General features: G+C 39.1%; 1 protein-coding gene across 1 annotated transcript in view; it reads right to left on the bottom strand.

Moving 5' to 3' along the window:
- LOC132825926 (solute carrier family 28 member 3-like) overlaps positions 1-16,376 on the bottom strand; it is a 152,375-nt gene that overhangs the window by 88,377 nt on the left and 47,622 nt on the right. Inside the window, exon 5 of the mRNA XM_060841569.1 lies at positions 5,516-5,629. Coding sequence (XP_060697552.1) covers positions 5,516-5,629 — 114 coding nt within the window. The remainder of the gene's footprint in view (positions 1-5,515; positions 5,630-16,376) is intronic.

Genomic DNA, 16,376 nt, shown 5'->3' with positions numbered 1-16,376 from the left:
AGGGCTTAATGGTATTATCGCTAGACCATTAATCCAGAGACCAGATAGTATTCTGGGGAATCAAATGATGAGGTGAAACCATTATTAGTCACCAGAAAAACACCCATGGTTCACCTAATATCCTTTAGGGAAGGAAACTGCCACTATTATCAGGTATGGCCTATACATAACTCCAGACCCACAGCAAAATGGTTGACTCTTTACCGTCCTCTGGGCAATTAGAGATCAGCAATAAATGCTGGTCTAACGAGCAACATCCACATTCTGTGAATTAATAAACAAAAATAGTTGTAAAACCTTCTGTCGGCACGTAAAAGAGAAAATATTAACAAACTAAAAGGTGGGTCCATTATGGGCAAAAACAGGAGAATTTAAATGTTATAAGAGTGAAATGTCAGAGAAGCTAATAATGACTTGATGTCTGCCTTCATATAGACAGATACAAGAAACATTCGGAAATAATAGTAATCCAAAAAACTAGTGAGAATGAGGAACAGAGAGAAATTAGCACTAATAAAAATGTAGTCTGGACAAATTAATAGCGTTGAAAAGCCACAAATCCTTGGATCCGAAGATCTCCATCTCAGTGTTGAAAGAAGTAGCTATCAACATATTGGATCATTCTAGCAATAATTTAAGATAACATAGGTTCTGGAACCTGCTTGCAGATTGCAAAGGTTGCATATGTAACCACACTCTTTAAGAAAGGACTAAGGAAGAAAATGGGAAAATCACAGGCCTGTCAGCTTCATGTCATTGTCAGGCAAAATGCTAAAAATTACTGTAAAGGATGTGCAGAAAATAAAGGGAAAGTCATAATGTTTTATGAAAAGAAAATCATGTTTGGCAAACAGCTAGAGGTTTTTAACAATATTACAAGAGGAATAGATAAGGACAAACCATCGGTTGTTGTGTATTTCAATTTTCAGGAAACTTTTGATAACATCTCACACAGGAGGTTCATATACTGGCACAGACTGAAGGTTGGTAAATGTAAAGAAAGCAGATGGTAGGAATAAATGAGCCACTCTCCTACAGTAGCACCTTCCAAACCATCAACCACTACCATGTAAAAGGACAAGAGCAGTAAGTACATGAAAGTACCATTCCTGTGAGACTCCCTCTAAGTCACTCACTATCCAGACTTGGAAATACATTGATGTACCTTCAGTGTCACTGAACTAAAATTTTAAAACTATCTTCCTAACTGCATCAAATGAATTGTAGCAGTTCATTAATGCAACTCACCAGTAACTTCTTGATGAAAGCTAATGCTGTCCTGGTCAGCAATGCCCACATTCCATGAATGAATTAAAACAAAATTCTCAAGATGTCAGTCTGTGACTCGTCAAATACCACAAGGATTAGTGTTTTGCCCCACTTGTTCACAATCCATATCAATTACTTGAATGTGGGGACCAAATATGACATTTCCAAGTTTGCGGATGAAACAAAACTAGGTAAGAATATAAGTTAAAAAGATTTTGGACAGCTTTGGACCTCAATGGGTTGGTTATTCCCTCCCAGCCTGAAGCACAAGCCAAAGTGTATGGAAAAGAATGAGAGTGTTATCCTTCAGAATGCTATAATTGATCATGGGCTACAGTAGGTCTGTCATTCAGGCAACATCTTTGTAACAGGGTTCATTATCAGAGGTAACTCCTGAAATGCTGCCAGTTAGCAGCCTCTTGAAGTGCCCTTCTGGCACTTTTACAATTACATCAACTAAAACATGAATGACAATCACAAGCAGAGACACATTGGCAAGCTAGCTCCACCTCAACAGGGAGAAGGAAAGGGAAATGTAGATGGAGTAATGTGGACATGGAGGTGGAGCGATGTGGAGGTAGAGAGAGGTGGAAGGAGGGGAAAGGCAGATAGAGGGACAGGAAGGCGTGGCGTGTGAATATTGTGGGGAGAGTCAGCAGGAAGAGTAGAGTGGAAGACAGGGGAAGGAGAGAAGAGAGAAAACGTGGGGGGAGAGATGGAAAGGGAAGAAATAGAGGGAGAGTGGGGGAGAAGAGAGGAAGTGGGAGAAGGGTGGGGAAGGGTGGGGGAGGGTGGGGAAGCAGTGGAAAAGGGAACCGTCTTTGCCTTTCTCCACCATGTCCTCAATTCTCTTGCAATCTCACTCCCCCAATCTGCACAGTCTATCCTCCCCCCACATCCCTCTACCCATACTCTAACCCCTCTCCTCCCCGCTGAACTCCATGTCAATATCATGCTTCATTGCAATGCATGCGAAGTGCAGTCTTTGGGTTTGGCATCAACAAAATGTTTTGTGACGATGTATAGGGTTGCATGCTTCCAGATTAGAATGAATGCGTAGTTGTAATTACCAGGAGACACCGCTTAAAAATAGTAGAGTTCAGCAGCAGACCTTTAAGGGGATATGTAATAATTCTTAGTAGTGATTTATCCCAGTGAGAAGAAAAGGCTCTTTGAGAAGAATGCATCCATGTCTAAATTAGGAAGTTAAGAATAATCATTTGGTAGTACAGAACTTCAATATTGCTGAAAAAAGACTCATTTAGTGGAAGATTGTCACCTTGCCTCATTAGGACTATGCAGTGTGAGCAACAGATAAATAATGTTATGAAAGTGTAGAGTTGTACTTTACGTTTAAGAGACTTAAAAAGCTAGCAAGGACTGACAAAGTACAGAGAGTCCTGAACAAAGTAAGAACGTAACACTTGGTTGAAACAAATAGCTGCAGTTTAGTTGCCATGAAACAGAAACAAATTCAAATTCGGCCAATTAGTTTACATTATGCCCCAAAGTACCAAACTCCAAACAAATTTGAAATAGTATTTTGATAATATGAAAACCAATGAAACGATCCAATGTTTTGGGGTATAAAACTGGACATTTTGAACAGTTAGAAAAAGAACTGCCAAGTCACCAATAAACACAGACTGCCAGCAAAACAGCTCTCCAAAAGGTACCTATCTATAAGAAGTTTGTGCAGCAGAACATCAATGCCAACCGAGAGAAAAAAGTAAAGAGGAAAATCTACAAATGTGAATCGACAAAGCTGACTGGTTCTGAAACGTGATTTTTTTTTGTAAATCTTAATCGGGGTTTTTTAATCAGACCAGTATTATAGAGTGTGAGGTAATAGTTAGGTTTAAGAGAAATGAGTTGTAAATAGTTGTTGGTTTTAATATTCTCTGTTGGACTTAAAAAATAAAATTGTTAAGTTTTACTTTAAATTGTAACCTCTGGGATAGTTCTTTGCCTCTCGAATTTTAACAGATTGCGGCATGAGGTGAACCTTTTCTGTGTGGCTGGCTTAAACTAGTAGAGTGGTTTACTTCATGTCGTGACACCAGTTTGAGGTTGCTACTGAGCTGTAGCAAAACACATGCTGCCATCACTAACAGGATGTTGCCATCAAGTCAAAATAAATTTTCAGCCTATCACACAAATGAGTAATGTAATATATAAATTCCAGTGCTGGTTTTATTCAGGTATGTAGGTCATGCATTTCAAAGACTGAGGATCATTTCAAACAGCATATTCCTTCGGTTGCTCAAAACAGGCAAAGAACTGTTGATACCATCTATACTTGTAAAATTCATAACACAATGTCCAACATTACATATGATTCTGCAATTGGATACTATTTCCTAGATGATTCTGAAAATGTGAAGAAATACACTGGCATCTAATCTATGCTTGCAGTGCAGCAGACAGCATGTACTGAAAGCTAAATATTTTAAAAGGATCCTGTTTTTGTAGAAAAAAACAAGCACATGTACTACACCTATTTGAACTTAACAAAATAGATGACAGCATTTCATTGGTTTGTTTCTTAGGGTATCAACCTGCCCAATCAGATTTAATAACATGGCAGGTAACTGTCAGTCATTATTATGCATTGACCATGGCAATACCTTCAAAAATTTACAGTGCACTTTGCTCTTAATTAGTATAAACGTAGATTTTCAATTTGATTTGTATTCTTGTGAGTTGTCCTTACGAATGTAAGATTTAAAAAACTTAGACAAAGCATGTCTCTTTTCAGCAATAAAGTTAAGCATTGTATTAAACTGAAATAAACTGCACAAATCTGCTAAGATTATAGGTGAGTCAGGTATTGGACAAAATAAGAACCAGCAAAAAATAACAAACAAGACAATTAAGGGGATGTAGATAAGAGTATTAGAGAAAGCCAACTCATAATATAAAATGAAAGAGTTTCTGCAATTATTTCAAGAGAAAGAACATAACTAAAGAAACAGCCATGGTCTCTACAATAAGCAGATTGCAGTTGACTTGTTGATCATAGAGTCTCTGACAGTCAATCTCACTGTGTATACCTGTCTTCCTTTGTTATCTTCATCTCTGCCAATTGATCTCACTGACTACTTGCAATCCCTCATTGTGCTTGTCCCTGGCAGTTGATCTCAGTGCCCTCCTACTCTTTCTTGCCTCATACACATTGATCATCATCCTGCAGCATGACTCCACTTCAGAATGCCCAGTATCTTGAGAAAACTGCATGCCCTTCACAGGCATATTGCTTGTGCTTCAATTTGGTACAGATGCACTATCATTGTAGGGTAAAGTAAGTTCATTGTGGCAAAACAAATGATTAAGAAAATCACATAGTAATCCAGTAGGTCCAACATAGCTTTTATTTTTATTTGTTCACAGGCTGTAGGCATTGTTTGCTCGACCAGAATTTGTTACCTATTCCTAATTGGCCCAGGAGTTAAGAGTCAACCATATGGTCAGCACGGTGGCACAGTGGTTAGCACTGCCGCCTCACAGCGCCAGAGACCTGGGTTCAATTCCCGCCTCAGGCGACTGACTGTGTGGAGTTTACACATTCTCCCTGTGTCTGCGTGGATTTCCTCCGGGTGCTCTGGTTTCCTCCCACAGTCCAAAGATGTGCAGGTTAGGTGAATTGGCCATGTTAAATTGCCTGTAGTGTTAGGTGAAGGGGTTAATGTAGGGGAATGGGTCTGGGTGGTTTGTGCTTCGGTGTGTCGGTACGGACTTGTTGGGCCGAAGGGCCTATTTCCACACTGTATCTAATCTAATCATATTGCTGTGGATCTCATGTCAGATAAAGGTCAGATCAAATAAGTATAGCAGATTTCTTTCCCTGAAGGACATAATGCACCAATGTTTCTACACCACAGCATTACCAAAGTGATCCCAACACTACTCAGCCAGATCACCTTTACTCAGTATTTCTACACAGTACATATGAAAAATCTTTCACACCGTTGTCCACTAACCGAATAAAAAAATTACGACAATTTCCACAAAAATATTAACACTCACAGAACTTAAACTCAATAATACTACTGTATTCAAACTTTGCAATTAAATAATTCAATTACTTAATTACAATTCAATACCCTGCGCAGTATACATGACATGGCATGGCATAAAATAACCCATTCTCCTGCACATCAAAAACAATAATGTTTAATAACAGTTAATCTGCACAATATCTTAAGTGCAGTGCTTTTCTTCAATGAATTCCTGTTCTCCCACATACCTGCACTTGACTTCCCATCCACTGAAAAACATGGAATCCTGCTTCTGTTCTCAAAATAATGAGTCCAAAAACAAATTGCAAGCCTATGCCCCACAAAATAGTTCTCCATCTTACCTAAAAATAAATCCAATAAGAATGAAGTGAGAAGGGGAACTTAATTACAGAACTATCATTTTAGCATTTCTTCCTGAACTGAAAATCTTGTTGAGAGCAGGTACAAAACTGAATAAAAGCTCCAAATTAATGCAAATCAAATTGCATTAGATACTGTATCCAAAACTATTACATTCCAGTTCAAAGATTTTTTTCTGACACGAGTTACATAATTAATATGGACAACATTTTTCCTTCAGAAAAAGTCACATTGGACTTGAAATTTTAACTCTGTTTTGCACTTCAGAGTTGCTGCAAGGCCTACTGAGCATTTCTAGTACTCTGCTTTAATTATTTCTTTCAAAATTCTTCAGTAACCTCAATATTATATCTCTCATTGAATCTTTCATGCTGGAGGCAGCCTTTAAACTTAAATAATGATTCAGAGTTCCTTCTGTGACCAAACAGCCAATGACCTACGTAATTTGGCCCAACATAAAATTGGTTAAGCCTGATGGAATGCAGCAGCCAAGGTTACCACGGGTCGAAATAAAACAAGGACCAGCTCCGATCTGTCTTGCACATTTAACAGAAGTGCTCCATCTTAACCATAGAAGAGTGGTTCTGAGGAGAAACTCATTAAGAAGTACTCAGCTAGCACAATAGGGCCAGACATTATGTTACTATATTCTCCAGCTTCAGCCAGACCCCTTAGAACCATGGCATAATTATATCTCAGAAAGAGAATGGGAACATCTGGAATGAACTGACCTAACCTCACTGGACACTGTGACTGCTACCCAGAGAATATTTCAGAAGGGCTCAGAAGGAGGGGATAAGGAGGTACACCTGGCTGCCATTCCCTCAGCAGAAACTCAGTTGGCGAAGACTTCATGCATAACTGATGTTTGTATGAAGATGACCTTGAGTGCCCTGTTAACAGAACTCTGAGTTGAATCCAGCAGCCCATTCAAGTTCACCAGAGCTGCTAATGTGTGTTTTTTTTCAGGCAGTTAGCTTGTTTGGGAAAAATTAACAACTTTTACAAAAACTAAGTTTTCTTTAACTTGCAAATGTTTTAATAAAACTAAGTTGAACCACAATCTTTTGTTTCATATAGTAAAAACCGGAGTAAACATGTTTTAGGAACAATAAAAAGGTCAAAGTTCTATACAAAATATTTCATAGGCAATTTCTTTATTACACTATTTAGATTTGAAGTCAACTGGTACAAGTATATGCATATATTTGAAAATATGTATACTTCCAAATTACCTTTTTAACTACACAATTGCATTTTGCTTCCAGTAAACACATAATTACAACATAAGAACATGTACAAGCATAAGAACTTGAAATAGGAGTAGGCAATTCAGCCCCTCGAGTATTAAATCAGATCCACCATTTAATAGCTGATCATGGCTGATCTCATCTTAGCCTCAACTCCATTTTCCCTTCAACCCATTACTAAATAAAAATCTGTCTATCTCCTCCTTAAATTTATTCAATGTCTCGGCATCTACCACACTCTGGTAGTGAATTCCACAAATTTGTAACCTTTTGAGGGGGGTAATTTCATCATTTCTATGTTTTAAGCGCTTATCCTAAAACTACTACTTCTCATTCTAAATAGCCCCATATTAGGAAACACCCTCTCTAATACTTTTTTGGCAATTTCCCTTTAACATCGAACATAACTGAAAAAAACCTAATTTTATTATTTTAAATTCAAGAGAGTATAGGCCAAACTGCTCAATCTTCAAAACACAAACCTTTCATCTCTGTAATAGATCTAGTGAAACTCCTCTGAATTACCTCCAAAATTAGATCCTTCCTCAAATGGGGGGGATTAATATTGGACACAACACTCTACATGCAGTCTCCTTAATGCCTTGTACAGCTGCAGCAACACTTCCTTACCTTTGCACTGTATTCCTCCAGCAATAAATGCCAAAAATCCATTTGCCTTTGTTATTTGTTGCTGTATCTCCATGATAGTTTTCTGCGATTCATACACAAGAACACTGTTTGCACCGAAGCACTCCAAAGTTTCTTTTGATTTAGATAATACATTATTTTAGTTTTTTTAGAGTAAAAGACTTTTAATTTCTGAGATGGTTTTTCTGTCATTCTTTTTGAATAATTTCTCCTTCATTTGAACTCTAAAATTCCAGGTCTATTTAATTTTATATGTTCGTGATGCCCTTCTTTGGCAGATGGCCGAAATCATCAGCAGGCCGCAAGAAATGCAAAACTTGCGCCCACACCTCCATTACTTCTCTCCAAGGCCCCAAGGGATTCTTCCATATCGGCCACAAATTCACCTGTACCTCCACACACATCATCTATTGCATCTGCTGCACCCGATGTGGCCTCCTCTATATTGGGGAGACATGCCGCCTACTTGCGCAACGTTTCAGAGAACACCTCTGGGACACCCGGACCAACCAACCCAACCACCCCGTGACTCAACACTTTAACTCCCCCTCCCACTCCACCAAGGACATGCAGGTTCTTGGACTCCTCCATCGCCATAACATAACAACACGACGGCTGGAGGAGGAGCGCCTCATCTTCCACCTAGGAACCCTCCAACCACAAGGGATGAACTCAGATTTCTCCAGTTTCCTCATTCCCACCTTGTCTCAGTCAAATCCCTCGAACTCAGCACCGCCTTCCTAACCTGCAATCTTCTTCCTGACCTCTCCGCCCCCACCCCACTCCGGCCTATCACCCTCACCTTGACCTCCTTCCACCTATCGCAGCTCCAACGCCCCTCCCCCAAGTCCCTCCTTCCTACTTTTTATCTTAGCCTGCTGGATACACTTTCCTTATTCCTGAAGAAGGGCTTATGCCCTAAATGTCGAATCTCCTGTTCCTTGGATGCTGCCTGACCTGCTGCGCTTTTCCAGCAACACATTTTCAGCAGAAATCATCAGCAGGCCGAATTCACTGTGTGCTTGGCAAAGTAGCATTATAGTTGTGTTACTAGACTTGTAGTCCAGAGGTCTGATTGAATAATCCATGAAAATGTGAGTTCAAATCCGACTCAAGGAATTTAAAAAAAGCGACCATCATCATCTCTACTTCTGTCCTGCCTCATTAAAGGTCAACAATATAGAACCCAATTTTAACAGTGTCAGTTAAGTGAGTTACAATCTCAACCATAAAGCCTGGGGAAGCCCTCAACATTTTCTGAATTCCACTATCCCAGGGTTTCAGGTTAAAAATGAACAAGGAAACCTGCCAATAATTACCACAAGCTATCTTTCCACACTAGAGAAACAGTCATCATCCTTCCATACTGAATACTGAAGCATTAAATGAAGCACAAATATCTTTCAGCGAGTGGCTCACAAGAATGAACCCTAACTAATCTGGTAGAGTGCTGAAGGATGTAGCTGCTAAAGAAAACTTGCAGCCAGCACTGAGACAACATAAGGGAATAACCTTCATGTTCTCAGACTCACCAATCTACCGTCCCAGTTACATCTCCCTTCACAGCATTGGTAGAATTGATAGCCATACAGTCTTCATGAAAACCATGTTCTGCATTTGCATTAGTCTATCCTGTCATGTGATACTATCACTGTGCTATAAAAATGTTTTTTAAAAAGTCTAAGGGGTTAAAACTGGAAAATTATTCATGAGGTCCTCTGCAGCAACAGAACTGTATTCCACAACAATTGTAAACACATAGCTGAACATTCTCTCATTTTTCCATGGTCACTGAGTCAGATAGCCTACCATGGTTCAGTTAGGAATATAGGGAAGCATATGAGGAGCAGCAGCATCAGACATGCCTGAAAATGTGAAAAATTGCCAACCTCAACACTATACACAAAATACCATGCATGATACACAGCAAAAATATAATTTTACTAACAGAACTAAGTAATTCCAATGGATCATATCAAAGTTCTGCAACCCTGCCACATGCATTCATGAATATTGGTTGACAATTAAGGAACTGACAGAAGAGAAGGTATTGCAATCCCTATACGGATCTTCACCAACATTCTTTCTAAACTGAGCACAGCGATCGTACAGCCACCAATTCCAAAATCCAGTGCTGCACACATGTACGAGACTCGCACAGCAGTATGAAAAAGTACAAGGAATGTTGATGTTCACAATATTAAGTGTAAAGCACAAATTTGAAGTGTGATCTTTTTTCAATCTGAAATATCCAGAGGATGATTCTTTCTCTTACAGTCTCCTACTTAGGTCTCCACCCAGCAAATTTGTTTCACTTTTCATAACAAAAAGCAACAGTAAGTGCACTGAACCCAGGAAGCATTTTAGCCTGTAACAGAGGCTGTTTCACAAATAGTCAAGCTGCACAAGTACAGTTATAACATTACTGTGTAAAAGTCAATATGAAAAATTGTCACGTATGTCTTGCCCATGGAGGAAAAATTCAACCCAACCAATTCAATCAGCCTACTTCCAACTGCCAATGTTATGAATAGAGGACTAGCATGCTTCTATGCTTATATCTAATGTAGAACAGAACTTAAAATCAAATGAGACAAATAAATGTTTGTGTGATAGCTCAGAATTCTTTATGGCTCATTATCAATGCAAAGCAGCTGTGTGCAAAGAAAATAAGATTAAAAATCATCCAAATAAAAATTTCATTATAAAACAAAAAGCCATATGTCATGGTACAAGCTTTGTTATATCACATTTAAAACACTGCATCTAGTTTTGGCTTCTTCATGGAATGGGCAATCTTGAGGGTATGAGAAAGTTTCAGAATATCATAAGAATAATTCTCAGCTCTAAAAATGCTTAGACAGAAATTTATAAAGCTATATCTTTACATTCACAATTTGTAGACTTTGGTAGAATTTTATTCTTATTCATAAATTATATCAATTTGATAGATTAGGGAAAGCAAGCTGTTATTTATAGCACTGGGTTTGATGTTCTTCAATTCAGTTCTTTAATTCTATAATCTGGGCTTTTGCAACAATAATCCCGTATGATATGTTCATTTGGATGCATGGCTTTAGAAAAATAAAGAAAAGAATTAAAAAAAACCAAATGTGAACATATTTGACTGGAGGAGAACTACTTTCATTGAGTTAAAATTACGTAGATTAAGATCAAAGACTGTCAAATAAAATAATAAATGAAAGGCTTTCAAAGAGGAATAGTTCAGGTTCAGATCCATGTTAGAGATGGAAGGTCATCCAAAGCTGAACTTCCTAGATAAATAAAAATAGCCATAAAACAAAACAGGGATTGCTTACTTTTAATTAATGTTCAGTTTAGAATATTGAATGGAACAAAACTGAATGTACAAAGTAACATAAACTGAAAAATGAAATAAAATAAATTAGAATAAATTTATTGGTAAAAGGGTACCGAAAACTTTCAGGTAATCCTGCAAATAGTAAAACAAAGGGTGAGGCTAATTATAAATCAAAAAGGAAAATGTCTTGTGGTAGCAGACAGCAAAGCTGATCTAAATGAATGTTTTATATATGCTCTCTTTCAGGAGGATGTCTGCAATTTTACAGAGACAGTAGGAATACTGAATAAGATAAAAATCGATAAGGACAATGCACTTAATGGCTGGTGAAAGTCACCTGAGTAGAAAGTTAACCTAATTCAAATAAAATATATACTAAGCTGCTGCAGGAAGTGAGGATGGAAATTGTAGACATTCCACCTACAATCCTCTGGCCTTCCTAAAATATATAGGTTAATAATTGACAACAAGCAGATTTGTTCGGGGCAATTTTGTTTGACTAATTTGATTTTGTCCTTTAAAGTGATGCAGAGGGTTTATGATAGTCATGAAGTTAATGTCTTGCAGAAATTAATTTCAAAAGGCATTTAATAACAGTTTTTTAACAAAGCTGAAGTCTACAGGATTAAAAGGCAATGGTAGTACGGATACAAAGTTAGCTAAGGAACTAAAAGTATAGACAGTATGGTGGTGAATTACTTTGCGAGAAATAAAGTATGCATAGCTTATTATTTGAGCAATCATTGTTTAGGTTATACAAGTTACACTTGATATGATTGCATTGTAGAACTCCCAGCGTTTCAGGTGAGCAATTAAATGTAGAAATCTGGACATTGCTGCCAGAGGTAGCCTCCTCCTTCACATGATACAGTCTTCATAAATACAATCAACACAGATTCACTAATTTGGCAATTCTATGGTTTAAGTTCTAAATTTGAAGGTAGCAGTAAACTCAGAAATGTAGTAGCCAGCCTCAACTTGTTCCCCATCCATCAATAAAGCACCTCAGCAAAAGGAAGTTCCCAAAAACGTTGTGGTGAACCTTACAGGGGGATGTTTATCAGAACTTTTATCAGTCAAAGTGAAGAATTCTCATACAATAAAACAGGAAACAAACAGCATGAATATAATGTATATTTTAATAGTTACACAGAAAGTGAAGTAAAGAATGGGTCATAGAGATGCAATTATCGGAGCAGCTGAAAAATGTACATTCTTTTTAAAAAGAAAAATTAAATATATTGTTAAATTGTGTGCTTTTGGAATGTTCAGAATGAAATATTTATGAAGTTAACTTTTATGGGGCAAAAATATTGCTCAGCAGCGATTATGACTTAGTATGATGTTAGTTATTTAGCCTTCTCACTAATTTTAAAAGCAAGAACAATACGTAAAAAATTGAAGCCCATGCAAAATCAGTGAATCTGTGTTGACTGTATCTATATATACTGTGAGAAAGTGAGGACTGCAGATACTGGAGATCAGAGTTGGGAGGGACTTGGGAGGGGTGTTGGGTATGCGATAGGTGGAAGGAGGTATCACCCTCACCTTAACCTCCTTCCACCTATCGCATTCCCATTGCTGCTCCCCCAAGTCCCTCCTTCCTACCTTTTACCTCAGCCTGCTTGGCACACCCTCCTCATTCCTGAAGAAGGGTTATGCCCGAAACTTCCATTCTCCTGCTTCTTGGATGCTGCCTGACCTGCTGCGCTTTTCCAGCAACACATTTTTCAGCTCTATAAAGACTGTATCAAGTGAAGGAGAAGGCTACCACTGGCAGCAACATCCAGATTTCTACATTTACTCGCTCACCTGGGCAGCTGGGAGTTTTACGATACAATGATACCAAGTGTGACAGTTTTGCAATCATTACTATCACAAATTCTGGAACAATTCTCCTTTTAAAGGAAGATCTCTGGGTCTTTACGTCTTCTGAATGTGCCTATTGTACATGCATCCAGGCCTATAAGCTGGTCATTAGGTAGCATTGATGAAGATAAAACTTACCATCAAGGTTCAGTCTATTGGATTTTATGGTTTGTTCCGCCAAAAATGAGATGAGCTCTAAACTGGAGTTCTCCGCTGCAGTTTGTAATGCTTATCAGAGGAATAATCCTTACCTTTCAACTCTGTTCTCAGTGGCTACCATGTAGATTTTCATGCAGACTTATCCATAGGCTTTCATAGTGGATAAGGAGGCTGTTCGGCTCATTATGTCAGCACTAGTCAACAAAGAAATGATGACGCAAATCCAGTTCTTGGCTATGCCCGAAGAGATGATGGCAATGCAAATAAATACTTAAGAACTGCTTAAATGTTGCAGGAGTGTCTAACCAAATCCAGACAGTGAGTTCCAGATTCCTATCACCCTCGAGGTGAAAATATGTCTCCCCAACCGTCCTGTTAGTCTTCCTACTTCTAAATCTGTAACAACGGGTTATTGACTCCTCTCTTAACGGAAAACGTATTCTCCTATCCACACTCTCTGTGCCCCTTTATCTTATATACCTCTATTAGGTTCCACCTCAATCTTCAGGGCGGCATGGTAGCTCAGTGGTTCGTACTGCTGCCTCACAGCACCAATGACTTCAGGCAACTGTCTGTGCAGAGTTTGCATATTCTCCCCATGTCTGCGTGGGTTTCCTCCGGGTGCTCTGGTTTCCTCCCACAATCCAAAGATGTGCAAGTTAGGTGAATTGGCCATGCTTAATTGCCCATAGTGTTAGGTGCATTAGTTAGGGGTAAATATAGGATAGCGGGAATGGGTGTGGGTGGGTTACTCTTCGGAGGGTCAGTGTGGACTTATTGGGCTGAAGGGCCTGTTTCCATACTGTAGGGAATCAAATCTTCACTGCTCAAACCCAGCCTATTAAATTTTTCCTCATAACTGAAACTCTCCAGCTCAGGCAGCATCCTGATAAATCCACCCCTTATCTCTCGAGTATAGTCACATTCTTTTTGCAATTCAGTGACCAGAACAGCATGCCAATTTCCAGCTTGGCCTAAGTAGCATTTTATACAGTTCCTTGTTATTGTATTCAATACCTTAGCTAATAAAAGCAAATAGCTCATATGCCTTCCTAAATACCTTATGTACCTGTCCTGATACCAAGGGTTTTTGGCTGAAACGTCAATTTTCCTGCTCCTTGGATGCTACCTGACCTGCTGTGCTTTTCCAGCATCACTCTAATTTTGACCTTTCAGGATCTGTTGATAGGCACACAAAGGTCCCTCTGATCTTCAGCTGTTTGCAGGAACTTTGCATTCTTAGTGTATTTGCATTCCTTGCTCGCCCTTCCCAAGTGCATTACCTCATATCTTTTCCAGATTGGATTTTACTCGCCACTGCTTTGAGCACATGACTAATGCATTGATGTCCTCCATAATTCATGGTTGTCCTCCTTATTACTTACCACCCTATCAATTTTCGTATCATCGCCAAATCTCATGAATATTTAAATCCAAATCATTAACCACTAACATCACGAGCCCCCATTCCGAGCCCAGCAGAACTCAACAGGAAATAGACTTCTGGTCACATAAACTTCCCTTATCATCACACTCTGCTTCCTGTCTCTCAGCTAATTTTGAATCTTATATGCACCTCATGGGCTCTTGGCCAGTCTGCCACAAGGATGTGATTAAAAATCTTGTTAAAGTCCATGTATACCATATCAAATGCATTACACTCATTAACACTCCTAGTTACCTTCTCAAAATATTCAATCAAATTTGTCAAACACAAACATCCCTTCAGAATTCTATACTATCCCTGTTTAATTCATGTCTCTCCAAATGCAGATAGACTTTTCCCCCTGGTTCTCCGGTCTCCTCCCACAGTCCAAAGATGAGCAAGAAAGGTGGATTGGCTTGCTGAATTGCCTATAGTGTCCAGGAATGTCTAGGTTAAGTTGATTAGCCATGGAAGATGCAGAGTTCTAGGGACAGGGTAAGAGTGAAGCTTTTCGGAGGGTCGGTGTGTACTTGTTAGGCCAAATGGCCAGTTTCCACACTGTAAGGATTCTATGACCTGCAGATTTATCCTAATTAAAGTCTGATAAACTCCTTTCTTTATGTATTTTTTTTCTAGTCTGCACACTCTTCCACTGTGATGCCTACACCTATGCATCCTTCTCCACAGTGAAAACTGATGCAAGGTGTTCAAAGAAGACTATGCCCACTTCTTCCAAGTTTGCATATAGATTACCTCAAACACAAACATCCCTTCAGAAATCCACACTGACTATCCCTTTTTAATCCATGTCTCTCCAGATGCAGACAGGATTTTTCCAATAACTTCCCTGCAACTGAGATTAGACTGGTCTTTAATTTCTACTCACACTCTTCCATCCTTTCTTTAAAATAATGGGGCAATGTTAGCAGTGCTGCAGACTTCTAGAATCTCACCTGAGACTGAAGAGGATTTTAAAATTAATTTTGAGGCCCCTGATATCTCTTCCTGTGCCTCCTCAATGTTTTGGGATACGTCTCATCTGGCAGCACAGTGGCTCAGTGGTCGGCACTGCTGTCTCACAGTGACAGGGATCCAGGTTCAATTCCAGCCTAGGTGACTGTGTGTGGAATTTGCACATTATCCCCATGTCTGCATAATTTCTTCCAGGTGCTCTGGTTTCCTCCCACAGTCCAAAGATGTGCAAGATGGATTGGCCTTGCTAAATTGCCTACAGTGTTCAGGAATGTGCAGGCTAAGTTGATTAGCCATGGAACATGCAGAGCCCTAGGGACAGGGTTGGAGGGAAGCTCTTCAGAGGATTGGTGTGTACTTGTTGGGCCAAATGGCCTGCTTTCACACTGTAGAGATTCTATGACCTGCAGATTTATCCTAATTAAAGTCTGACAAACCTCCTTATGTTATTTTCTTCGAGTCTGCACACTCTTCCACTGTGATGCCTACACCTATGTATCCTTCCCCATAGTGAAGACTGATCCAAGTATTCAAAGAAGGCTATACCCACTTCTTCCAAGTTCGCATATGGATCACCTCAGTCCCTAACAAGAGGAGTTACTCTTTCCGTTGTTACTTCTTACTTCTTATATTTAAGAAACCCTTCAGCTTTACATTTATCCTTGTCAATGCTTTCTCATGCACTCACCTGACTTTCCTAATTTTAACTTTTCCCCTTCACTTTTTATATTCCTGTGCATATTGAGCCCTTAACATCCAAGGTTCTCTCTTTTTGGTCCCCCCTTTTGCCTTTACAGAATCTTGTTATTCTTGTTCTTTCCTGCTTGAACACCTTCCATTACAGTGATACTGTTTCATCTATAAGTAGCTGTTGCCAATGCACATGGGCCAAATTCTACATTAAGTAAAAAATGAGGTCTGCAGATGCTAGAGATCACAGCTGCAAATGTGTTGCTGGTCAAAGCACAGCAGGTTAGGCAGCATCTCAGGAATAGAGAATTCGACGTTTCGAGCATAAGCCCTTCATCAGGAATGAGAGAGAGTAGCCAAGCAGGCTAAGATAAAAGGTAGGGAGGAGGGAC

The sequence above is a fragment of the Hemiscyllium ocellatum genome, chromosome 2 (assembly GCF_020745735.1).
Source record: "Hemiscyllium ocellatum isolate sHemOce1 chromosome 2, sHemOce1.pat.X.cur, whole genome shotgun sequence".
Taxonomy (NCBI): Eukaryota; Metazoa; Chordata; class Chondrichthyes; order Orectolobiformes; family Hemiscylliidae; genus Hemiscyllium; species Hemiscyllium ocellatum.
The sequence above is the reverse complement of the archived record's forward strand: the minus strand, read 5'-3'. Positions and strand labels throughout refer to the sequence as shown.